Consider the following 27363-nt stretch of genomic DNA (forward strand, 5'->3'; position numbering starts at 1 on the left):
TTTTCTGACACCGTATTGTACAAGTCTTAGGCCAGGCAATGAGATGGACACTTAGCTGTTTGGTATCCTGCTCTAAGAAATCTAAGATGTGTGAACCACAGATCCAACTGGATTAGCTGGAGATTAGTTAATTGAACTGCCAGGTAGCTGTTAAGTTCAGAGAATGGTACAAACTGGAGGAAAAAAATGGACTCAAACAGTGAGGACAACACAGTCACAGTCATAGCAAGGAAAACTCTGTCACTGACACAGCTTTTGGTTTTGTTAAAAGACAAAAGTGCTAAAACCAGAAAAGTCAATAAAACTGCTAAAATAAGTATCTGTAATTACCAGGATCAAAACTCAGTGCCTTTTTATTAAACATGAACTTTTGTCCTGCCTTCCGTAATACGTAAATAGTGCTGACAATTGGTTTGTGAGGCACTAGCTACAATAAAATGTAATTGTATCATGAGAGAAAGGTGACAATCAGGAGATCATGAAAAAATTACATATTCTCACTGGTGGTTAATTAGCCATGCAAAACCCCCTCAAACAGATATTCTCTTCTATTAGGAATGATTACTATGCAGGCCTACAGATGTCAATACCACAGTCATTCAAATACTTCTTTCCCTACTAATTGAAGGTTGTAAAGCTCTGGTGCCAAGGTTTTGCTTCCAAAGAGCTAATTTATGACTAGAAGGATATTTTATGTCTTCAGTTGCAGCAGCTACAAAACTCAGCAAATCAGAACCATCTGTGCACTGATACTTGAATCACCATTCATCTAGCAGCCTATCAGTCACATTAGTTTGCATCCTGCATTCTTGGCTCACGTATACTTGTGCTGGTCCAAAGTTCACCAGAAATATTAAAAATGAATGGTACCCTGACCCTGTCTTATTGCACACACATCACAGGCAGAAACAGGGCTTTTGCATACGGGTAGTTTCAAGGCAGAGGTATGCTGGGAGTGACATTTCACAGCAAGCCCAGTAAGACCGCTAATTACCTCAATTTCCACTTATTAAAATAAGGTTTTATTAACCGTATCGTTTCAGACTTAGAAGTACAAGAGGCAAACATAACACTATTAGCTGTCAGTTTTTAAATTCCGTGTTAGTGCATCACTGCATACCAATAACATAGTTAAATCCCAGAATAATACCTCCTCCGCATTAGTGGCTGCAGGAGTATAAAGGCAAATGACAAAGAACAGTTTGAAAGCAAGAAAATGAATTAAATGCTTTCACTAATAAAGGTAGCTATGCTTTTAATCTAGAAAGAAGGAAAAACCTGGCATCCAGGCTCGTCTTCAAGATGTTGGTGAACAAAGTCCTCGACTTCCCCATTATCCTGAAAGTAAATCGCTCTCTACAGACCTACTGCTTTGAAGTGAGAGGCTGTAGGTCAAAAGGACTCATGACAGTTCTTCCTCCTTAAGGGTTGACATCCCACTTTTTAGCAAAGCCAGGGGAAACAGGAATTAACAAACATGGTGTATTTAAGGCAAAAAGAACTGCTGTGTCAGTCCCATTTTGTGATCTTAAACTATTTCCTCTTTTACAAAATAAAAGGCAACAATTAAGCAGGAGATTTCAGAAGTAATTCCTAAACTCTCTTACTTACTTTTGATGCTTTAGCAGCACAGTGATTTTGTGTGCATCCTGCACTGGAAAATTCCAGAGGGCCATCATAGGGAATTCCGCTCATCTCCAGTCCATCCAGCAAGATTTCCTTAAGCTCTTGGTACTTCGGCTTTTCATCGTAAGCTAAGCCATAAACACACACCAAAAACTTGGATAGTTCACCTGTGGAATGTATTTCAAATGTAAATTTCACTTGGTGTAGACCTACATCTTCAGACAGCATTTAATTCCAAAATGGGTGCCAATCCTACAGTGCCAAACAAGATGACAAAATTTCAGCTGAAGACAACACTCAAAACAGAGCTGACAATATCTTGTCTTTTGGAGATGAGAAAGGAAAAGATAGACTTGGATAAGCAAGCTAACCCTTAAGCACTGCATCTTGTTCTGCAGATGCAGTAGTTTGTGTGCTACTATAAGTTAATTAAATATAATAATTGATCGAAACTCTACTGAGAGACGTTGGATACTTCTGTATAAAACAGAAGTATTTTACATTTGAAGGATCATAACATGACTTTAAACATTAACTAATTTCAACAACTCTACTTTAATCTGTGTAAATATCCTTAGAATGCTTCGGTGAATGAAAAAATTTTGTTTTCTAATAGTTTGACAAACGTTGATTTGGGGATTACATACTAATACAGTCTAACAGCAGCATTATTTTGCAGACACTTTTGAGTAGCTCTAAAAACAAGAAAACCAGTGAACGTGCAAAAATAGTGCTCTTAGGGAAAACGTACAGGGGTGGATCAAACCTTTCTTTCAGTTGACAACCCAAGTGTATCCCAAAACTGAAGTGCCACACCAGACATTAGCATCCAGTGAAATCCCAGAAGCAAAAACTTACTAAATACGTGTGTAGATTGTGAATACATTTTATGTAACACGTCCTGCATCCCAATCGTTCAAATGCAGCTATTATGAAAATAAATGAATAAATAAAAGTAGAAGCTGACTTCCGTAGGAAATGCAATGTTTTCCCTGTGCTACTTTTGTATTTCAGCAAAGGAGATAAATGACAAGATGAACTATGCGTTCATTTGCTTTTTCAAACTCAAAATACTAAGCTATAAACCTTTTGTGGGCAATTATTCTATTCCTAAAATAGTCACTCCTTCCTAAACAGCCTGGATTACCTATGGCTGAAATCCCTTACGTCACTGCATCACACATCACAGACGAGATTCAGATTTTTGTTCTACCGCTTGCAGAGGTTGAAAATTTAGCCCTCCATATCTGCATTGCCTACTTAGTACTTGCTTATGGGATAAGGCAGAAAAGCAGCATCAGACGTTCCTGCAATAAAAGCACTAAGTATTCTTAATCACCAAGTATTATTAAGCATCAAGAATTGTGCATTGCAGAGTGACCAGCATCCAACAGCATCCAGAAATTAGTTTCTGCCCTCACAGTAAACAAGCCTTCAAGATAAAAATGCTTTAAGCTTAAGCTTGTACATGAAGGGCATGATCCAATCCCACTGAAGTCAGAAATATTAGTTAAATTAAATTACACCCTAAATTAATGAGTCTGACATATAATCTCACAATGAGTATTATGTAACTACCCTGTTATCAGCTAAACACAGATATTGCAGGGTGAATTATTATGCTGGACAGATACGCATTCAGAGAGGTTCCACCAGTGCCAAATTTTACACAAATAGGATAAAGGGAAACTGCCCTGAATGCATCCATTCCTGAATTACATATATTTTGTACTATTTGCTATCTTAATACCCTATTTAATACAGAGCATATCTCTGAGCACTGTAGAGATTTCTTTATTAATCCCCTGTCCCTCAGCTTTTACTGCACATTACCACCAAACCTGTGCTCCTACATCTGGCAAGAGAAAGAGTCAAACCTTATAAAAAGCTGCTGACAATGGAAACCTCACCCCCAAACTGTTCCATGTGCAGTAAAGAAGTTGCAGCCATCTTCTCAGAATGTAACTAACTCACCAAGTAAACAGGTAGACAGAAAAGTGAGGGAAGTTTTTAGGGAAGAACAATAAGGATGTGGACGGGATATCAAAGAAGCATGGGGACCAAAAAGTAAGGGAGAAGCTGAGAGCCAGGTCTGATTTCTAGATCTGATGCAGTTGTAAGTCATGTCAGGAAAGTTCAGGTAGCACTGACTCGGATATTCTTGGTCTGTCCTAAGACTGGTAACTGCATGGACTCAGGCCTCACAATTGCATCTGCCTTAAGGTGTCAAAGTTTGGCAATTAACTTTAATATTTTAAATTGAAAAGTTGGCTACATTTGTATTTTTCTTTTTCTTCTGCTTCCCCAAATAAAGTAAGACATCTCAGTATTTTCTGTAACAGATTGAAGAGCTATGTGGTACACACTGTGAGCACACTTACTACAGCTGCTTCCAGAAGAATTCCATTCCATCACCGAATGTGGGAGCTCATCCATAAGTCTGAAACAACATGAGAGTACAACAATTTAATGCAGTTTTGGAGCAGGTGATTCTTCATTTGGGATTTTAGGAAGACAGCAAGTCTCAATTCCAGAGGGAGTGGACCTCCAGGATAGCTTATGATTCACAACACTGCTTTTAAAACAAGATCTCCCCTTTCCAGCTGTATTTTTAACTCTTTGGAGGCTGCTGATTTCAGCAGGACCAGGTTTACAGCTAAGGCTGTACTTCTAAGTTTTTCTTTGCAGATATTTTAACCTTTCTAGAAAGAGAAAAAAAAAATCTTTTGAACATGTTTCAGCTTAGTGATTAATATTTGTGTTTTGAAAATTAAGAAGCAGCTCTTATCTGCCTGGTAATACTTTAACATCAGATTCTTTCTGCCATATAGCTCACAGACAGCTGCATGATGGCTGTCAAAATTACAAGCAGGCATGGCAGGGACAGAGAGGGAGAGGGAGGTGATGCAACACTGAGAGTCCTGTGCACATAAAAAATAAAAAAAAGGGCAAGGGCACAGACCTACTTCCTGTCTATCCAAAATCAGAAGTAACAAAGAAAACCAGAGTTCAGAATAAATCATACCTTAGAATGGGGTGAAGCATCACCGGCTCTCATCTCTGAGCAGGCAGGAAACCCCATTTCTTAGCACTTGCAGGAGCCTGCAGATGCACCAGCTCCCTTTTCCTGAGTGAAACTTACTTTAGTTGTGTTGTTAATGCTGTCAAAGGATCCTTTGTTTTGTTTAAAGGAGTCACAAAGGTCCACTGATCAGGAACAAGATATGTTCTCAAATGTGCAGAATTGGGGTACTTAGAAAATAACCTTCAACGCCACAATCTAGTTACTCAGTCATTTAGAATTATTTGTTTGGTATGCAACAGCTTCACTAAGACCCTAACTTCAGCCAAGTTCTGCCAGCAAGAGAAATGTGATGACCAGGCATGCCTTGCTCTGAGCCCTCAGCTCTGTGGTAACAGGGACACCTCGAAGTTCAGGCTTGTGAATCTTTCCCTGCAAAGCTATCTATGTGGGCTTTGCATTCTGTAACAGAAAGTGGAGGAGCATTATTTAACATACAGCTACTTGCAATGCACATCTCCATGCTACAGTCACCTCATTTCCCTATTTAATAAATACAGGTAATCTGTAATGTTCAAAAAATAACACAGTTCACTAAAAGAGTAATTTAGTCCCTTTTTTATTCTTCTTAATACTTCTTTCTCCTGACCATCCTCCAAAACAGAATACAAGGCCAGATGGACCCTTGGTCTCACCAGGAGCTGTTATCTAATATCAAAAGGTATGACTGTTTCGGAGAAATGAAACATTTAAATGTGTCTATTTTCCTTCAGTTTAGCTTAAATTCCAATTCGGATAGAGACCCCAATCCAATTATAGCATGAAAATTTCTGAACTCAAGTGTAGCAGCAGCCCTTAACGAAGCCCATAGGTTTGGCACAGTGACCTCATTGTCCCAGCGTTACTGGTAGAAGAGGATTAAGAACCTGTAAGGGAAGGCTGATACCATCCATGAACAACAGAACTGAGTCCTGCTCCGACTCCTGCTTCTCAGCTGCATCCCACCTTGCAGGCCTGGCCCCTTTTCCTCACAGTCACACACTCACAGCAAGAGACTGGTGTGCCCAGAAGCGATCTGCCTGGGCTGCTAATGTACTTAGTGACAGATATGCAACTGAGTGCACGCATGTATGCTGATGACTGTTTCTAGCCTTTGAAAACAGTTCAGGCACTGAAAAACAAGGTACGTTAAAGGGGAACATTACTTGATACCAAGGTGCTTAATTAATTAGACTAGGAGGATATCGCTGCTAATCTAATCTATCATTTTCTGTGCGTTTCCTCCTAAGCATCTGTTTGCTTGGCATCCTAAAAATCCTAGCAGTTGCAAGGGAAGAATTAAGGGTTAATCGCAAGGGAAGAATTAGTGAAGCAACTTGATTGATTAAATTGATTTAACATTGAATTGTGTAAGTGTTACCTTGCAGGGGGTTGTGTAATGATCAGAGGTTCTAAAGGAGAAATATTAAACATAACATACGATGTCAACATTTACAGATGCAATCTGTATTATCCACAGTCTGCAGGCTAACCTTTTTCTCTGCTGAGAGCCGATGCCACACTGAATTTGCAGATTGATTTCTGTGGATCAGCTATCCCCATTGTGTACCTCTGTTGTGACTTGCCCTACTTAAAAGTTTGCTGCCTCCTCCAATTGTGATGTTACATTTATGGATAAATGCTCTTCTGTACAGCCTTCTGCAGGCAACGCTGTAGCACATGCAATTAACTCTCTAAAGTCCCAACTGTGAAAACAGTGAAAGAAAACACTAATACACTCTGTTGCTTTAGTAAGCTCTAATGAGTCATGCCAGGAAAAAGAAAAGATTTTACACAAGTTATTTAGTATGCTGCTATTTAAGTGTACCAGCAGTAGGCTTGTATAAATTTAAAAACCTACATCAAACAGCTAAAAAAAATAGGTATCGAATGGAAAGTTAAATTCCTTGAATGCAAATGTGAAAGAAAACTTCCAAGAGACTTTTGTACATTCGTCTCTACAAAGCCCCCACGAACTGTAGTGGAAATCTATAACATCCTTCTACATGTGCAGTAAGGCACGTGCTCGTGCACAAGTGTTTGCTTTGAAAGGAGTACTGAAAAAATACATAGCAGACAAAATGACCAGACTGTGCAGCTGAGTTTATGGCATCTCCACAGTCATACATCCATAAAAATTAGGGAAAGTTCACATCATTAACTGCTTCTAGCATTTCTCTATTAAGGAAAATCGTTCTTGCTTTCTTGTAAGGTGATACCCTACAGGATGTGTGGCTGTCCTTCTCAGACTCACTTTGCTAAGTGATAAGGATGTTGACGTGTGTATGTGCGTATTGTTTTGTTTTTACTTTGTTTTTGCAGTCTGGACAGCTACGGGGTCCTTCAGGTTGTGCTCCCACGGTAGTTTCCCACATAACCATTGCAGCATGCAGTAGCCAAGGATTTCAAGGTCACCTCGTCTGGACGGGGCTAAAACAGAATTTGGGGGGGGGAGAAAAAAAGATGAAGGAGAAAAAAGATAAAGAATAAGAACCTCTTCTTAGGAAATAGAAAACAGTTTGACCAAACTACTGTAGATGAAATATGAAAAAGCCAAATGGGCAAAGTGTTTTGTTTGTTCAGCTGCATTAGACCTAAAACACCCAGGCTTTTGGCCACAGTCCACAGACAGGCAGTGACTTGTTACTGCTGAAGTAAGGGTCACTTTCCTCACCTCCTCCAACTTCATCCTTCCTCAGTCTGGCCTGTCACATGGACTTGATCCCCATGGCCTCTGACATGATCCAGACAGCCCATAACTGAGTACCAACACTTTCTCAAAGAGCCAAGCAGTAAAACAAAGAAATAAATGTCTGCTGCTAAATTGCTAACACATGTTGCAGGAAGTCCATGGGGTCCACATTGGTCATGCAGGGACCCTGCAAGCGCAGACTAAACACTGATGGCCTTTCCTGTTCTCCTACAGAGCTATTGGTGCTCGGAAGATATGACAAAACTGCCATCTAGTGTACATTTGCACGCCCAAGTTGTCTGCAAGTACCATGAACAGTTTGTGTAGAGGAGAGCCATGGCTCAGGCTAGCATACACTTGCTGCTTATCAAGTCCTGTGTAAATTTCCTACTACTGTTTTCACAGAAGAAATTATTTCAGGAAGAATTTACTCTCATCCTGCACAACCCAAATGGATATACTAACTACAGAATGTAAATACAGTAGATATAATTCAGTTCAAAACTAAACCCATCCCCAGATATCTCCCATGCAGAAAAACAGGTAACTGAACTTAATCAATAGATTGACTTTTCCAAAGGGGAAATTGCAGTACTAACCTATTTGCTGTTGCTTACTGCTAGTCAAAGAAAAACTAAGTTCAAGAAAACTGAACAAGCAGCAATTGTTGCAATATGTATTTGTGCACATTTACAGCCTATAGTTTGCCAAGACAAGACAACGTGGAACCTGCAGAACCAGAAACTGTTAATCAAGATTAAAGACAGATGTAGAATGAACTTCTACAATTTATGCTTTTCCAAAATGAGTTTGAACTTAGCACGAATGAAAGAAGATTTCAGATTTGTTTGATGCATCTTGTCTGGAGTACAGAGTGGTAGTTGAGCACGGTGCTGCTAATCCTGTTGTAAACAGATGTCATATTTTATGGGCCTTCATTAAATTCCAGAAAGTCACTCAGCAAACTTATCTTTTAATTTAAAAAGTCATCTGCTAAAAGCTACGATGCCAACACATCATAACTGTTTCTTGTTACCGTGCTCACATTATTGTAAAAGCAGAAGATAACTTCTTATGCGTTCTCTATCTTAACTGCTATTAGACTATGGGGTTATTAAAGGCTCTTCAATCTAACACAACACTACGCTGTCCCCTGGGGGTCGTTTATTTTCTACACTAAATTCAACAGTGTCCTAATGCAAGACTTGGCTCTCGTATTAAAATAAAAACACAATCTCTACCACTTGCTGTTCTGTAGTGATTTCTTCTGCCATAAATCTCCTGTTAACCGTGGAACAATTCCATTCATACACATGTGTTCACAACTCCTTTTTCCATTATGGCAATTCCAGATTATAACCATATAAACCAGCACTCCCATTGCAGATCCTCTAGTCTTCACACAACGCTTCTCTGGCCCCTGCTCATGTAAGACAGGCGATGTAAAGTGGCCTTTAGTGAAAAAACTGTCAAAGCTACAACAGGACACTTTTTTTCCACATTAGGAACTAATTGATACCAATCTGTAAATAATGCTAAGTCAGTGAGATTTCAGGAGCTAACCTAAGATTAGTGGTCTTCTGACAAAACGCTCCCTGGTGAACGCAGTTCGCTGTGCTCAGCATGGCTGTGCTCAGTTACCTGCTGCTCACATTTGGATCTTTCAGCCTTCCCCACACTGGCACTGCAGTAAAGCTACCACAGCCAAGAGATGGGTGCAGGGAAGACCTCAATGCATTCCTAAAGCCACAGTAGTCAGCTGGAAAGGAAAAAAGGCCCACGTAACTGAGCCGTACATCACTAAAAGTAAAAGGGGAAATGTTTTACAGGGAGATGGTAAATTCCCACATCACTTTATCTCCCAGGTCACTGCAAGTGTTACTGCTAAAAGACTTCTACATGTGTTTTTCATAGATCCACGTGAAAACGTCAACATGTGATTACTTGACTGGTCCAGCTTGTTCTTTCTCTCAGCTCCCTGCTCAGCTTGGTACCAGAGATGCTAACTTCCTCAAACTTGACATCATTTTGATCCTAGTAAAAAACATATTCAAATAACTGATCTTAAATGAGTTAATATGATCTACGATCAATGGAATAATTAGATTTTCACCCAAATAAAGCACTAATAAATAAATATCAACTATAAGCTTACTTGAAAAATAAATCTGCTAATAGAACTGAGGATTAAACAAAGTCTTGACAAACATCAACTCAGAAGTCAACCTGGCTTCATTTTAAATGTGACTGCCAGGCAGAAACACAACAATTCTCCTTAATAAGTTGTCACTGTTATAAATGTATATATTCAAAGCAATACTTACATTGAATACTCTTATTTTTCTGTAGACTACAAATTCATAATTCTTTCTCCTTTCTGAATAGATATTTGATTTCTTTTTCTTCTATTAACCAGGATTTTTTCTTATTATTTTAGTCTCATATGAAATGCTATCTAATGAGAATGTGTCGGCAGTATTTTATTTCACTGTATTTTTATAGTTCAGCTTTTTTATTTGAAGATTTAAGGCCTGATTCTGTCCTCACTTCTGCCAAATAAATCAGGACTAACTCCACTGAAGTTAGTGAATTAACAGCCATGTCAGTGAAATCAGAGTCAGGCCACAAGAAGTTTTATATGCACTACAAACATATACTCAACTTGCAGCCATAGGGTTGAACAATAACTCAGAATAAAGTAACTAAAGCAATTCACCCTGAGAAGGAAATATACCATGCATCTCTGTGTACTGGATTTGGCAGCTGAACCCTAATATAAATTCAGATATCTATTTCAAAATAGAACATAAATGATATCGCACTATAAGCTCTCAATGCTACACTACTTCTGAGAAACTCATCTTCAAACCACGTAAAAATGGGAGTTTTCCTCTATGGCCCTTATTCAGCTAACTTTCTCAGGCCTTTTGTAAGAATCCGGGAGGCTAATGAGCAATAAATGAAATGTTTTCCTATTATTTTTAATTAGCACTGTTGCATTACAATTTTGCCACTAGCTTTTCTTTAAATTGGAAGATTTTCATAAAAAAAAGATCATTTTAGCTGCTCATCTTGTGTCTACATGAACTGGAACCTCCCATTCTCATTGGCATTACAGCATACAAATTCATATTAAATCACAAACAAATATAACTTACACCACAGCCATTAATCCAAAAGCCCATAAAGAAAAGGAGTGTTAACATGACTACGGAGAAATATTATAGTAATGATACATTTCTACCATAATATTTTAATAAATGAAATAAAAGTGACTTTTTTTTTTTTTTTTTTTTGAGTGAAAAATCAAATGGATGGCTACAGGAAAAGGTTAGGTAAATACAGCTAAGCAAAAAAGCTAAATGAATTGCAGTGCTTGGAGGCCATTTACACAGAGTTACCCAGCCTCAGGCAGGACAGCTGCCAGCAAGGGCTGGGGCAGTCTCTGCTTCCCACATGCATGGTTCTGCACAGTTAACTTGGCACTGTGCAGAAACAGTCGCAGCTAATAACCACAAAGAAAAATAAATCCAGTGCAAACACTGTGTTGCTACAATTGGAATACACCTCTTCCAGATAACTCAACCTGGGCAATGGCAATAAGCAACTCATCCAATGCCAGCTCTGGTCTCCATCCCAAACTCGAATCCCATGGCTATGCAGTTGTAGGGCTGAGAGGCATGGAACTCCCAGCACTCAGCTCACCACAGGTGGGTGAAGTGGCAACATGAGCCCCAGTGCTGAGGGCTCACATCCTCCCAAAGGCATGGCCACAGCTGGCCAGCTGCCTGCACGGCAACATCAGCACAGCAACATAAGCCACTGGATGCAATCTTTGCACAGCAGCCACATCACTCACCTCAAGAGCCACAAAAGCAGCGACACTACTGTTCTGTCCTGCCATGCCCGAGTACAATGAGAGCTGGCAGGTCCTGCAGGCCAGATATTCCCAAATTGTGATCCTCGTAGGCAGGGAGGGAATAAAAACCAGGATTGGTGAGATGGGATGTGCTGAAGTGTCCTGATTTGGTGGGGTGAAATTTAAGTAATGGGAAGGTAGAGAGACTGGATTGGAAATGTGTTCACAGCAGAAGAGGGAGTGGAAGAAAAAGCAAGGGAAGTTCACAATGAGATCTGGGTGGGAGATAAAATGGTGGAGGCAAGAGATACAGGTACCGGGTTGGAAGCGAAAGGTCCTGGACTGCAGCAAGCAGAACACATGGAAACAAGAAGTTTTACTCCTCTGTAAAGATAAATTAAAAAACTACATAGATAAAGGGCTGACAAGCAGCTGTGAGGGTCACTAGCTGTTTAAATTCCTGGTAAAGCATGAGAAACCAAAATTAAAGAAAACTGCTAATTCCAAGCCACACTCATCAGCTGTGCTGGAAAATGGTGATGCACAACATCTTCTTTTTGCCACTTCTGACTGTTCTGGTAGGACAGAATAAGCTTACAGAGGTGGTTTTAAGAACCTATTCAATTTTCTTTCTTTTCCTTCTAAAGCCTGACTCTGCCTGTGCTTACCATGACCTTCTGCTCCCTCTTCTACTGTGGACACATTTCCAATCCAATATTCAGAAACTAAAACATCATTTTATTTATTTCACACTGCAAAGTTCCACCCATTTTTTATCAGTTATATTTTCTTTTCATTTTTAGATTTACAGTCTGTCCTGCACACAGTCTTTGGGAGGCACGCACCAAAGTGCAGCAAATCAATAATTCATGTGACCGACAAAAAATGCAGTCCCTCTGACTCCTTACTATACATGGACAGATGCCAAATAAACCTCTTGATCCAAAGCCATTTAGAGCTGAAGTTCTCTAGAAGCCATGCAGGCTCAGAAAGAATTTTTTTCCAGGCACAGGTGTTTATATTCCTGCACATCCCTCCTCACAAAATGAGCCCTGCAGATATTCAAGTCAACCCTCGCATGTAACAGAAAAGGGAAAATGGACAAGCACCAAGCTATGTTTTTAATATCAAACAGCAACAGCTCTGTCAGATCCACAGGGAAAACAAGAACAAGAACTGCAGAGCTGTCTCTACAATCAGCCCAACGCTGCATGCCCTGTACAAACACTGTATATGAACATCAGGATGGACTGTGAGAAGCCAGGCTGCAGTAACCCAGTGGGAAGGGTAAAAAGATCTGGCTGAAATGTGGCATCAAGTGGAGCTGCAGCTGTCTTCCCCCAGCACAGGACTAACAAAGCAGCCCTTACTGAGGCAAACTCCATCAGATGCTCTGCTTAGCCTTACGCCTGTCGTAAGTCACCACTGCTGTCTTTCAGATGCAGGTATCAGTCCTGCAGGGATGCTGGTAGTCACTCTGCTCAATGTGAGATGGCAAAACCACTAACTTACCGTGCAACATTTGTTAAAAAGGAGAGTTACCTCGAAATCTATGGCAAAAAACACATGTTGGAGGGAATTCAGCATAGACGGTTCATAGTCTCACGCTCATCAACGACAGCAAATTAAAATTGGTCTTATGCACTCAATGCACAGGACTGGAGTATTTAAAAAAACTCAATATGTTAAGCGCAGTATATCTCCAGAGAAATTAGGTATTGACTGCATGCCTCAGTGAGTAGAAAATCTACAAAAATCCATAAGAGGCATTGATCCAAATATTACATTTTAACACTATATAACAATTTTTTAAATGTACATTGCGTACAGATATAATTCTATTTAATTATCAATCAACAGACAATGTAATACAGTTTATATAGAATGGTCATTAAAAATGAGTACAATGCATACTCAAGTGCTTTGCTAAAATTAACAGAGCAGTTGTGCAATATGGAATTTGCATCACAGTAAAAAGGAGGTCCATTTAACAAACGCAGTACACAGTGACACGTTCAGCACTGCTTATTGGCCATACACCATTTGCAATGAGATCCAGTCACCAACTGCAGAGAGCTGGTCTTGAGGGTAGGATTCTGTGGCAAAAAATCCCAAGAGTGGCCCTGGTTTGACTGAGGATGAACTCCAAGTATGAGAAAAATACAGCTGCAGTTATGGTGAATACCTGCAAACATCCAGAAGTTCAGAAATCCCGGAGAGCACAGGAGAGCCAGTCTGCAGGGCCAGAATCACAGAACTGTAGGGGACCTCTTAGACATCATCTAGTCCGACCCCCTGCCAAAGCAGGCTCCCTAGACCAGGTTGCACAGGTAGGCATCCACACAATGGACAGTGAACGTGTGAACTGTGTAATTCTTGCAAAAACTAAAACCAGCATGAAGAGCCAAGAAACAATTAGAGCAGCTCCTCCCTGCCATTCCCAGCTCACAAGAATTCCCCTCATGTTCCAGCACAAAGCCACTAACAGGTCACGCTGGCACACACTAAGTCAGCTTGCTTGAAGATGCAATTCACATCTGTTCCTAGAATGGCACATCCATCTCAACCCTTACAAGAGGCTACCGGACAAACATGGACTATTTGTACTGCTCCAAAGTGAAACTTTCTGGATCTTCATGGACTGTATAACTTCTACAAGTGATGAGCTCCACAACAAGCTTGGGGAATAAATAGGCATGCAGCTGGGTTAATCTCAATTCAGCTAGGGAAACACCAGTTTTGATTTAAATTAGTAGGAAGTGGATGCATTTGATTGACTTTATGCAAGAAGGTTATCAGCTTCAAGCATTGCCAAGAGGCACTTTTGAAAGCAACAAATTCATAATTTTGTTTTAAGTTTCAGCATGCATCTCAAATCACTGCATATATTCAGGTAGCTACTTTATGAATAAAACCAGAGCAAGTCAGAATGTTCTCATTTGTGCACCTCAATACAGCAACTGGTACTTATTTAGAGGGCTTAAGGTTTGAAATACATTTATCAGAAAATGCCCTCTGGAAAAGATCTCATTTATATAAAATAACATTTTTAAAAATGAACTACATTCTGAGAGCACTCAAGTAAAACATATTCCATGCTGAAAATTTGGGTAACACCAGAACTAAGGCTATCTACGCAGCTGTAATTTGGCAACAGTACTGCACCCTTTAAACACTTTTCAGAAGAGCATCCCCTCTCACTTGGTACTTGAGACTGTGCTTGAGAGACTCAATCATATGTCAGGAATAAAGGAGATTGCTGAGAAAAGCCCTTTGCAAAGCTGTTGGAGGCCTTTAGCTTCTCAAAAGATCTCTGCAAATCTGAAGCTCACAACAAGATATGAGATGAGCGAAACCAGTCATTGTATTTTGCCATCTGGATCTGTGGAATCTTTGGCAGAAGTCACTGCAGATGCATATTTTCCCTGGGATGCTGAGAGACCTGCTGCATACAAGAAACTGGTAACTTGACCTTAATGGATTCAGGCTGTTACAAAGTCAGAGCTGAGACATTCAGTATGAACAGTTTGGATTCTTTGCAGCACACCAGATACCATGGTCTGCAGGCTTTTCTGGTGGAAGCAACTGAAAAAACTGCAGACTTTCTGTTCGCAGCTATTATGAAGTATAAATTTTTCAAGTGTAAGATAGGGGAAACACCCCTTCAATCCACCTTTCTGAATATTTTGTTCTCTAGAGTCTGCCAGCTTTCACCAATTCCAGCATGATTTTAGCTACCTGAGAAAGCAATCCAACCCACCAACTTGCTAAATACAAAAACTTACGGTTGAATACGGACATGCTTTGCCACACATTTCCATTAAAATTTCCTTCTCCTTTCAAATAAAGGCAATTACCGATCTTCTAATCAAGCAATCAACAACAGATAATGCTCTACCAGACCAGGTAGATGCTACTCAACTGCTGAGCCCCACATATTCACAGTGCCCACATAAAATACAAGTACACGGATGTACCTCTCAGAATCAGGAACACAAGTAGGAGTCAAACCTCCAGAAAATGCACTGGGCAGGTTAGAAGAGGCTGAAACAGATGTCCTCTTCATCACCAAATATTTTTTAGAAGGTGAAATTGTGCAATTCTTTTAGCAGCAAATACTTGACAGTCTTATTTCATTTTTCCTAATGACCAGAGTTAAACGATTGCAGGCTTTAACAGTGCCGGCAAATTATCAAGACCCTCTACATTACATGGTCAATGGCCCTTTTAATAGAAAAAGCAATAATACACAGTTGTTTGTGCCAACTAAAACTCGTTAGAAAGTATTAGTTTAAGGTAACACTCCAGCAGCTATTAACGAGCACAAATTTCAGCAGTTATCACTTGTGACGTTATGGTTCTAGCAAAACTGACAACAGAAAACCATTCCTATTGTTTTAGAAGATCTTGGGGGTGGAAGGGGGGAGTAAAGGAAGAAAAGTTTAACAAAAACACTGTTTTGTAGCAAGAGTCAAAGTTTTTCAATAATCACCATTTTTTCACTAGCATAACATTAGAATTGACTTTTTGTCTTGCTGACATAGCAACTAAGAAAGTTGTGTTGCATTGACCATATTGATTGTGAACAATGCAGCCATCAGAGGGACTCTGCACCATATATTTTCGATATTGACCTCCCATTCCCTTTTCCATGGCTCTATGGGTCTGCTATTGGATTTGGACTGCGGTGTAATAAACAGCTAAGGTTTAATTAATGGTAAATGAATACAAGACATAGGTTATGACTTTAACTAATTAGGGAATTGTTGAATTAAGTCTGCCTTGGAATGCAAGGCAGTACAATCAATATCCAATAAAAGGACTATGTATGTAATTTACCTGCAAATGTGTTTCCAATACCATCAAAGTGAGTTTAAATAAGTAAGATATATGAAAGGCTACTGGAAAAAGATTTCAAAAAGTTAACACTTTATGGCTTCAGAAAAGGTTTTTCTCCTTGCAGAAGGAGAAATATCTTGAAATACCCTCTTACAACACAGATGGTGACACTCAGACACAGCTCTCCCTAAAGGACAGCGCAAACTTGAAACATTTTTCCTTGACAATGCAACATTAACAAACACTGCCTCTGTCTCTACACAGTACAGCAATACAACCCAGCACTTCCAACACGAACTAATTAAGCTTAATGGTGAGCTTTTCTTAGGGCGTCTCAGTCCCCCTTCCTGTACCACGCAAGCAGCAGCCTTTCAGTTTAAATTGTGCTGCCCCCCCTCCCCATCAGCACTGAAGAAGTGCTTGCAGGTACAAGAAGAGGTCACCACACAAGGGTCTGATCAACCCCAAGCAATCCCCATGACTACTTGTATTGTATACATCGGCTCTCACAGCCTGATTACTCATTCTGTAATCACTTCTCTGAAATACAAAAAAGAAACCTACCTACTCCCTTGTGGGCATCTATGCTGGTAAACTCTATTGTCCCATTATGGCCCTTCCTAGGATTTTCCTGATACTGTTTGTGGTTCCCATTGGGACAATATCTGTAGGAAAGTCCATAATCTGCAAGATAAACCTGGAAGACATGAACAGACAAATGAATAATGCTTTTGTCCTTTGAAAGTATAACCTTTATAATTAAGTCTTAAGAAACTGATAGATTAAGGACAGCCTTAGATCTAAATTTTATTAAACCAAATGGTGCCTCAGGATAAAATATGTACAACTGGGGGCTATAACAGCTGCCCTCCCCATTTAAATCCTTCTACTACTACAGTCTTTATCTTATAACAGAGCCGAGCAGAATTTCAGTCTTTTTATCTTGTTCCTAAGCTCTCTCCTCTCCAGGTGGGCATCTAGACACCATAAACTGCAATATGCCTTCTATGCATCCGCACGTTGCTTGTGGGACCCCTTTCTCCCCTTACTTAGAACACTCTCCTGTTCAAACTCTCCATCAGCTGAGACTGCAGAGCTTCATCACGTGCCACGTGGCAGCAGCTCCCCCCCCAGCACACTGAACTCCAGTGCTAGCAGGGGCCATGGCCAACGGAGTGCAGGGCATTCGCCTCACCATAGGCTCATCTTCTTGGATGCCACTGCCAGCAACTTAATGCTGGCAATGGTTATTTTAACAGAATGCGTACAATAAAACAAAGCAAAACAAAACAGTATCCCCTACAACCCAGAAAGCAAACTTCATAAATCGTTCCTGAGTCCAAACTAATGTTTAAAAAGACACAGAGATAAACGTCACTCTAAGTTACTCTGAAGTAAATCCACGGAGTTAAATCAGTGCTCCTGTGCTGCCTGTCGAGATGGCCCCCATCCTATCACCTGGTACCCATTTCTCTCTAAGCATAGTGCATGGAGTACTGCATCCATGTCAGTTCTGCCACTTAGACTGAGGACAAGTTCACTCCATGAAGTTCAGATTAACACTTTCTACCCTCCAACAATGGAGGATTTAATACATGCATGTGGTCAATTACCACGGCGTATCAAAAAAGCAGCTGGACCTTAATCACAATACATCCACCCCTTAATATCCCAAAGCTTGTTTTCTCACTTGGTCATTTACACATGCTCACCTGGCAGCTTCCTCCCCCCACTGACGAGCTGTCACATTAGAGAACTGCTTTTATTTATTTTTTAAAATAAATCTCTAAGGACAGTCCTTTCACAAAAAAATAAAATAGAATAAAGCTAGAGGTTGCCATTACACTGCCAGTGGAACTAACCTGTGGTGCTGAAGCTGAATCATCTAACAGCTTTTTTGCTAAATTGTATTACAAAGAAAACCTTTTTCTTACTCTATCTTTAGTTTTGTTTCCTCTTCAGCTAAAAAAATAGCTTACTGTATAACAGTCTAAAATAAACTCTTCCAGAATTCACTTTTAATTTAATTACATCACTTCTGGTAGAGGAAAAGCAAACAAACAAAAAACCCTCAAGAAAACTTAGTGCATCATTTTGCAGCGCATGCTGTTGAATTACTGATTCCTGTTTGTGCTCCAGGCAGCTTCAAATCCTGGGATGGCTGGTCTCTTGGTTTTAGTGTTTCTGCTGCAGGATCTGTGCTTATTTGGAGCGTGTAAGCTGGGATGCAGCACTCATTTCCTGCAGGGTGATGGCTTTTAAGATTACCGATTATGTTTTTCACCTGACAGACTATACAAACTGTGATACAAGATTAAAGACTGTAGGCACATTCAGAAAATCTGGGATGGGGCATAAACTTTGTTGGGTTCACTGATTTGATTTCCTCCTACATTCAGTCTCCAGCATATTCCTGATTGTTTGATACCTGTCCTAATTGAGCTCACAGTCAATATGAGAGAACTAATTCAAAGTTCCGTAATACCAAGTTTTGAGAGACTTCTTCATCCTTGGTGGGCTGGGAAGGAAAGTAGGCTAGAAGGTATACGCTTCCCCACGTAAGTAGTAAGTTCTGGATTTGGCTTGATTACAGACTGCCTATACAGCTGGATCAGGTACAGTAAGATGAAACCCAAAGGGGACTTGAACCTTTAAAAAAAAATCAGACTCTATCTTACATTCAAATGAGATTTTAGCCATTAGAAGAAAACAATCAAGGACAAGCATTTCCAACAGCTCTTTGCTTCTATTTGAGCTGGGATTGATAGAAACATGCTAGACCTTTTCAAGATGGCAGCCCAGCCTTGGACTTTCAGATATCTTAACAGCAGGACATCTGTAAGGGTAGCCACCAATACTTACCAGTCAAAAAACTTGAACTTTGTAAAGAAGTTACTGCCTCTCATCCACAATAACTCCATATTCTTTGATCTAGTTTTAAGTATTGCTTGCAACATTTTAAGTTGCTTTAAATACCATCAGTATTACTATCAGTAAAGCAATTTTAAAGTTACAGCAGAAAAAAAAAAACCAACAACCTAGAAGTAGCTTTAGGTTACCCTATCTTGAAGGAGGCAACACACAGAAACCCAAAAGCAGTGACTTCTTAAGGCCACTCACATGCAGTGTTTGTGAGCACACAACTTTGTTCCAAAGTTGGCCACGTCTGTCACTGCTCAGCCTATTTCTTCTGGCCGAGCCATTTATCACTTCTATAGCCCTCACACCACATCTTTTCCATAATCACAAAGCTGATGGCAGCTTCTCAACAGAAAGCTTTTTGGCCACCTGCAAAATGAGTCCCCTTAGCTTGTACAAAACCAGCAATGCACTGTTACAACCTTGTCACAACTATTATTAGAATGTCTACATTATTTTAAATTACCATTAATTTCATTTCATCAATTCTCATTATAGCCCCTTCATCATTAAAAAGATATATAGTTCTTTATAGCTGCTTTTCACTTTTTGATAATGTACCACAGCATGCCCTTCTAAATTTGCCCAGAACATGGTAGGTAAGGATAGCTAAATAATTCGTAGGGGTTTTTTTGCTTTGTTTTATTATTTTAAAAAGAGCATAGGAAGGGGAAAAGGAAGATGAGTATTACAGAATATTGAGAAATATTAAGTGAGTGTTAACATGTTTTCCAAAATTAAACATTTTTCATCTGCAAACTATCAGGACAACAAAACAAACAAAGAAAAAGAAAATGTGCAGAATAAGATATGCAAGACACTGCAAACAAGAAATATCAAGGATGATGAAGGTGCAAGTGATGTAAACCTAGAACAGCTGGTTTTAGCTGTGTTATGCTATATACTCCTCCTTCCCCCACACTTATTTTAACCCCGTTGATTCTTCTCAGGGTTCTTGTTTGTTTGTTTTTAAAATGCATCCCAGTTTGCACTAGACTCAGGAGTGCCTAGCATGGTCTGCTACTAATAGATTTTGTTACAGATTAGAAGCCAGATTTTTAAAATCTTTGCACTTAATTTCATGCAAACACACATATGCTATCTTATTCAAGCAAGCATCGCCACACAGGCACAAATAATTATTTACATGCACAAATAATTATGTACATGCACAAGCAACCAGCTGTAGATTCAGTCCTCCTTTCCTTTCCGTGTGTGACTCCTACACAATGCTTTTATATGTAAAGTGCTAAATATCTACTAAACATAAAATTCTTACAACTTGTACGTGTTATTTCATATAGCTGCACTGGCTGGGGAAGCTGTAAGTCTGACACCTTGGATTCTTCGGGTATATTCTCTCTTGAAGTACACAGAACAGGAACTTCATCATTGAACAGATCACAACATAGAGATTTTCCCTTTCCAATTCATTTTCAGTGGTTCCACTAAGTTTATGCAAGGCACTGCAAATAATTAAGCAAACATCTACTAATATGAGGCAGGTTGCCAATGGTGATAGAACTGTCAGCTTCCTTTGGACATTATACTACAAAAAACAGGCTAAAATAGATCTTGGGATCAGAGCCCATCTCAGGACGAAAAGTTTTAAGTATAGTGATTGGTATAGAAACTGCATCTTTTACTAAACAAAAGCCAATAAAGGCAAGAAGAAGAATAAATAAAAAAGAGAGGGAAAGAAATCATCTGTGGGAGGGATTTCAGGCCACTTCCAACACTTTTCAGCATTGAATTTCTACATTCAGGCTCTAAAAGGCTCATCCACTTGAAGAGGACAGTTTGCAGTGAGAGACAGGCTCATTGCTCATATATACAGAATGGAATGAGGAGCCAGAAAAAAAAAATGAAGGAAGAGATGGGATTCTAGAGAAATGTACACTTAAGAAATTAGGAGTAACAATATTGGCAAAGTAGTAACATTACTGTTAAAACATAAATGAAGTGCTGCATTACACAGTTTTAATGTTTTATTAAATGTCTGAATTTTGCCAAGATGTAGCAAGTAAAGATGAAAGAACATATTGGCTGGAACTGCATTTATTACAAGCTTTATACACAAGGAAGAAAAAGGCAAGCATCAAGTAGACTAAGAGGACTGAGTCTAGTTAGAGGGAAATACTTGCAGTGGCTCCCATCTCACAGGCAGGACTAACACTAAAGTAGAAAACCCAAGGAAAACAGCAGTTATATCAGAAGTTCTGTAGAAGCTAAAGCATAAACAATTCAAAGATAAAATGCTACTATATACGTTCCTTCTGAACACTGTCAATAAGTGTCAATAGTACCTCTATCTTTCTAAATAAATATTTTTGAAATATATCTCACATCAAGAGAATGTCAAGCTCATCACAATGCTGAAATTGTGCTTAAACCAATCTTTGCTTTCACTTCACTTCTCAAACCCTACTGAAGAAACCAGCCCCCTTTGCAGACTCATTCAACTACAGAAAGAATCAATGACTTCCTTGCAGGCCAAATCTTAAGCCATTTCTGGGATTCTAGTCTAGCTTCTTTGCTCTCCTTTTCTTCTGTAACAGCGTGCTTTTGCTCTTTCTTGGTTTGTTTGTTTTCTATAGCCAAGAAGAGGAACAGGAACGAATCCTAGTTGAAGTCCACGACATTTGGCCCATAGCTACAAAAATAAATTGAACCAATGTGAGCATACATCTTAGCCAGCTCCATGTGTTAAAGATAGTTTCTGTATGATATCTCTGTGTATTGTACCCTTCCTAAAACACAGAGAGAACAGAAGAATTTCATTTTTCTCAATTCACCTGCTCTTAAGCAAATCTGTCAAGCAGGTCTAAAGAGCAGAAGTCACACTGATTCATCACACAATGAAAAACAGCTTAAAGCTGGAATTATTTTCATGCATGTTTTCCCACATGACCAATGCATGCACTTTACATCTTTGTACTTTTCTACTGAAAGCTAGTCTTAAAGTTAATATTCTCAAATGTTTCTTCATTCTCCTTTTTCATTTTCAATTCAGACCATTTATGATTTATGTCCAAATTTTATTCTTTAACTATGATGCCTACGAAAAACTTAAAAGCTAAGTCAAAACAGATGCAAATCCAATTTTAAAGCCTGCAGCTTAAAAATCTAAACACATGGCTTGTGGTACAGTCTTGACGGTCTGCAACACTGCAGCATGTCTGCCCATACACTGCATGGAAAAAAAAATCCTACAATAAACCTTTTGAAGAGAGAGCCTACCAAACCTCGTTTCACTCATTACAAACTCTACTCTTAAGCTTTTCTCTGGCGCCCATTTGTCTCTTTTAACAGTATTACTGTTTAAATGAGTTTAGTGGATTCAAATTCCTCTTCTAGAGCAACACTTACTGCTTTATCATACAGTTACTACCCTTCAAGACAATTGAGACACTCCCCACAATACTGAGACAGTGCTTCACTTCTGTAATTTACAGGTCTGATCACTTCAAGTTTGCTTTCAGGCCTCTCCCAGATTCATGGGCTGTGTACTTCCCTCAGTACATCACTGCTGTTCTGTCAGTCATTGTGCTGGGTCCATGTTCAGAAACATATTGACTAGAGAATTGATCTTTTGACCTGTAACTCACTGAATGGCCTCGCTCCCTTTTATTGAATAGATCTGCAGCTAGCTGCTCTTTGAGGTCAGTTGATTTCTGATCTTCTAACCATATCTAAACATCATTTGGAGGTCATAGAGTGACAGGACCTTTACTTTATTTGGTTCTCTGTCTTGCCACGTAAGGTAAAGGATAGCAGTATGGATTTCACGTTATTTCAAGAAGGGACTGATATTTATTGGCAGCAGTGTAAGCGTACTAGGTTAATTTATAGACAAGACAGCATAAGAGCAGAAAGTTTAACACAGAGAAATGATCTTTTCTGGAACTGCAGGACATCAGTGGCAAATTTGGACATAATAGTACACATCAACAACCACAAAATAACAAACGAATGCAAAGCTCAGTAGAAATATACACATGCTTTTTTGCATAGAGATCTGTCTCTTCACCAAAACAACATAAAAAAATCTGAAAAGTATTTCTATATAGAGATTTATAGATCCCATTTAAAAACCAGAACTTCTATAATTAAAATTACACTTCAATTTTATTTTCTATTAAAATCCTTAATTCTAGAGAGTAATAACTCTCTAACGTAAAATACATAGCAAAAACTCACCACATAAACTGTTAAGTCAGTCAGCTTTGTTATGCTACTCAATGGAGCTAGAGCTCTCCCAGCTCATCTGCTCCTGAGTTTGATTCTGCCATTGGCTAGATGCTTCTGCTTCCTAAATGTGAAACTATCTTGACCAGTCTACCTCTTGATTCCATTGCTTTTATAAAACATGACAAGGCAATCTAACTACCCACCATTTTAACAGAGAAAGCAGATTGAGCAAAACATGTTCCACAGACATTCTGTGGTAATAATAGTGTTTGAGGTTTTAACTGAAGTGCGTAAGATTGATGCAAGACTGCCAAATTAAAATACAGCATCTCTGACAACTATTTGAAGGACACGGGACAGATTATTCCACATTGCTATCACACTGAGTCAGTGGTGGGGCCTCGCAGAGCTTCCAAAATACTGCTGCAATAAAACCATAAGATATTCATCAGCTCAGCAGCATGTTGTAAAGACTGTCCAAACATCATGAAGCCTTACAATAGGAACAGGACATTTGAACACAAGAAGAAGCAACTTTCATACCAAAATTACATCCAAATTGTAGGCATGTGAACATGGCCAAGAGGTACAAGTATACATGCACCATTCTGAATGCTCAAGTCTGTGTGAAGATACTGTCCAGTACTGAGCCTACCTACATGTAGAGTGCCAAGAAAAATTAGTGAAGCACAGAAGGCAGACAGCACACCAAAGTAACCAATTTCAGGGGAAGGTGTACTGAATTCCATGACATCTTCTAATATTAAAACTTCAGCTGCAATGTTGCTAAGATTATTCCAACAAGCCACAGAGCCCACATGTTTTAAGATACTGGCAAGCCACATCTGGGAAATCTGTTTTTATTTGACCAAAATCTGTCTCAATTGAGACAAGTGCCCTGTGTAAGTTAAATATAGTAAACATTACCTTAAAATACATCTCTAATGATCACCACACGCACACACACATCCATGTTACAATTTTAGGCTCTGTTAATGTGGTTCCAAGTCTAGCATGGAGTAGTTATCCTGCTTTCAGTGAAACCTGTAGATCCATGGCACTTGCAGAACTGTGGGGACCTGTGACTACGGAGTTTAAGTTCAACCTCACTCTCACTTAGCAATATCTGAACAGCTCTGAGTTTTCTTAAGCAAATAGAAACACAAGTTTAAATTCACATTTTACCAAGGCAAACAAGTATTAGAAATCCTTCCCTCCTAACTATGTGTTTTATTTGTTTTACAGAATCATTTCAGTGGAAAACACATTTTACCAAAACAAAATTTGAAACAATATCTCTGCAGTAGCTTACACTTTGTACACTTTGAGCTAGGAGCTACTTCAGCTAAAATATCTATTTTCTGTATTTAGTAAACCATATTTTCACTCAAAATTATTTTCAATCTGTCAGTGAATACACTACTCACAAAAACTAAATACTAGTAACAATCTTCATGCAGACAACATGAAAAATAAAGCTTTATTGTGGGGTGATCTTCTAAGTCAACAGCACCAGATCACAGTCAGCCACATGCCTTAAAATTTTATGATTACTGTCAACGGACACTTCCAAAATGATTTCAATGTGGAAAACAGCAGCGTATTTTGTTGTCATAAAAATACACAATAGTCAAGACAAAAAAAAAGTCATTTGAGTTATGTTAATGGAATTGGGTAGCAGATCGTTCTGCTTCTAAATAGCCTTCTTCCCAGATTCAGCAGGCTGGTAAACATCATAAAGTGAGATTATGCACTGGCTGCTACCAGTGTCAAAAAATGTGGCTGCTTTCTAAGTCATGATACTTCTTAAACTATGTATTTTAGAAAGCTGAAAAGATAATTTTGAGTCAATCATTTAACTTGAAACTTTTAAGAAAGCAGATACAATTTAATGGCTCAACCTTTAATGGCAATGAGCTGTTTCACAGTATCTGTTTCTTCATCACTGTGTTAGGGAAAGAAAAAAAAAGGAGAATTGTTGCTTACAGTTAACTATACTTAAGTGAAGTTAGAGATTTTTTTCCCGACATACAATAAAAATAATACTCAAATTGTATTAAGAAAAAAGACATGGTAAGATCATAAAGAATATGACAGGATCAAAAGTTCTGTTTCACAACGTTTTATTAAAACACTTCAATTTCAAAGCTAACTTTAGGGTCTTAGAGACTTTAATCCTACTCACCTGCCATATCTACTACAAGTGGAACAAGACTCAGAGATGCAGAATCACAATTCACAACAATATTAGAAAGCTAGAACATCCCAAGAGTTGGGCCACATCCTTAAATCCTACGACTATACTTAAACCAGCATAATCTAGAACTAGTTAGCTCCTCTAACTTACTCAGTTGATCAATTTACCTGCCCCTTACCACTATCCCAGTCAGCAGAGCACTAAGAATCTGAACAAAACTCATTGTTCTCTTTCTCAAACCTAAAGCTCTAGAGTCATTACTGGATTTGTCATGAGAGGATGTGAATATTCATGCCCCAACTTCTCCTAATAAGTTGCTGTTAACAAAGAATATACATAGCAAGCTATTGAACACTTAAACTTCAGTGTAACAGTGTAGATAAGTAAACATTCTTACCTCATGTGAATTGGTGTAGCCTAAAAGCAGATTTGCTGCTTTAATGTCACCATGAACATACTCATTTTCATGTATATATTCCAGAGTATCCAGCTATAAAGGGATTTAAAACAAAAAAGAAAGCATCATCTCCACTCCACATTTAACTCCACCAGCAAATATTTCAGACTTACACAGTGAAGCCAAGGGCTACACAGACTGAGGTGACTGTTTTTAGTTAGAGCACGTGTCCACAGGGTCCAAAGCTCTACTTTGCCATGAGTATCCCTGTCTAACTGCCATAAGAATACCAGGTCACAAAGCAAAAGAAAGCACTTTATAAACTCTGGAGGAGTATCAGAAGAGCACACAATCAGACCTGAAGGCTTGTAACATGTTTGATCCTGACAATTATTACGTGGCCTGCATCTCGTATCACTATCCCCTCCTCATTACCATGTTTCTTCAGCTCTTTACTGATACTTAACAGCTCTGATACTTAAAAAACAAATGTGTGCATTTGGCAACTCATAAAAGGGCAATCTTGGCTGTTGAAGAGTATAAAAATAGCCAAAGAGTGTTCAAAGTTTATCAATGATACAACTGTAAGAGCCCTTCACCTTATGTTATTGTTGTTTTAGATTAAAGAAAACTTTGTGGGCGTCCAGTCTAAAACTCTGCTTCAAGCAGTGGTAATGTAAGTTAGGTCAGTTGTACTGTCAAGCTTTAGAACTCTCCCATGATGGGTGTTGTCCAACCTCTGGGATACACGCTCTAGAGCAATGCTATTCTTTCTGCAAAAACTTTTCCTTAAGATTCAATTAGAATTCCTCTTCTTGCAACTTATGACCATTGCCTCTCCTCCACTTGCTGTGCACTTCTGTTCAGTAGTAACAGTCTTTAACAAGTTAAAGCACAAATGAGCACATAATACAATGTTCTGTTAGAACATGCCAGATGAACTGGTCATTGAAACTGGTATTTGCAAACCAGCCTTATCCTGCCTATACTACCAGTGGAGTAGTACAGTTCAGCAAACACACAAATTTTTGCATTCAAGCATGCAATTGTGAACTTTGACAAATATGGATGTCTAATACAATAGCCTTCAAACACTGAAAGAAAAAAAAAATCAATACATGTTAAAGCATGAGAATGGGCTTACACAGCTCAGTCTAGACACACTTTTTGAAGCGTATGGTCTGTTTTCACCTATTAGAAAAAGTATGGTTTGAGCTTCCCAACATTCAATCCACAGATCTTACACTTCATGCTAACCGTATTTTTAAAAGAATGAAAAAAATTAAGGAAATGCACACCAGTTCCATACATTTAATTTCTAAACTCAACAGCTACCTAAATTAACTTCATCATTTCAGGAAGATGATTTTCTAAGTTGGATTCAGCAATCTGAGGCACAGCAATTTGCTTTCTCTGTATACATACCATTCGTGCCCCAAGTTGTAGAACAGTCTCCTTCTTAAATCTGCTTCCACAGTCTTGAAAGATTCTTTGAAGGTCTTCCCCCAGTCTCTCCATGACCATGAATCTATAGCTGTGCAGAAATACACAAAAGGGAGAATACCTTAGAGACAAGACTGCA

At 39.0% G+C, this 27363-nt stretch overlaps 1 protein-coding gene across 8 annotated transcripts in view; it reads right to left on the minus strand.

The window, feature by feature from the left end:
- VRK2 (VRK serine/threonine kinase 2) overlaps positions 1-27363 on the minus strand; it is a 45576-nt gene that overhangs the window by 5846 nt on the left and 12367 nt on the right. For 7 of the 8 annotated variants that reach the window (XM_031597891.2, XM_090134512.1, XM_031597894.2 and 4 more), the window contains 6 exons: positions 27207-27315; positions 25782-25874; positions 16642-16774; positions 6997-7117; positions 4008-4066; positions 1612-1793 (listed from right to left, as the gene is read on the minus strand). In XM_031597891.2, coding sequence (XP_031453751.2) covers positions 1612-1793; positions 4008-4066; positions 6997-7117; positions 16642-16774; positions 25782-25874; positions 27207-27315 — 697 coding nt within the window. The remainder of the gene's footprint in view (positions 1-1611; positions 1794-4007; positions 4067-6996; positions 7118-16641; positions 16775-25781; positions 25875-27206; positions 27316-27363) is intronic. The other variant, XM_090134511.1, reaches the window with a different exon arrangement.

Source organism: Phasianus colchicus, chromosome 2 (assembly GCF_987193195.1).
Source record: "Phasianus colchicus chromosome 2, bPhaCol1.hap1.1, whole genome shotgun sequence".
Taxonomy (NCBI): Eukaryota; Metazoa; Chordata; class Aves; order Galliformes; family Phasianidae; genus Phasianus; species Phasianus colchicus.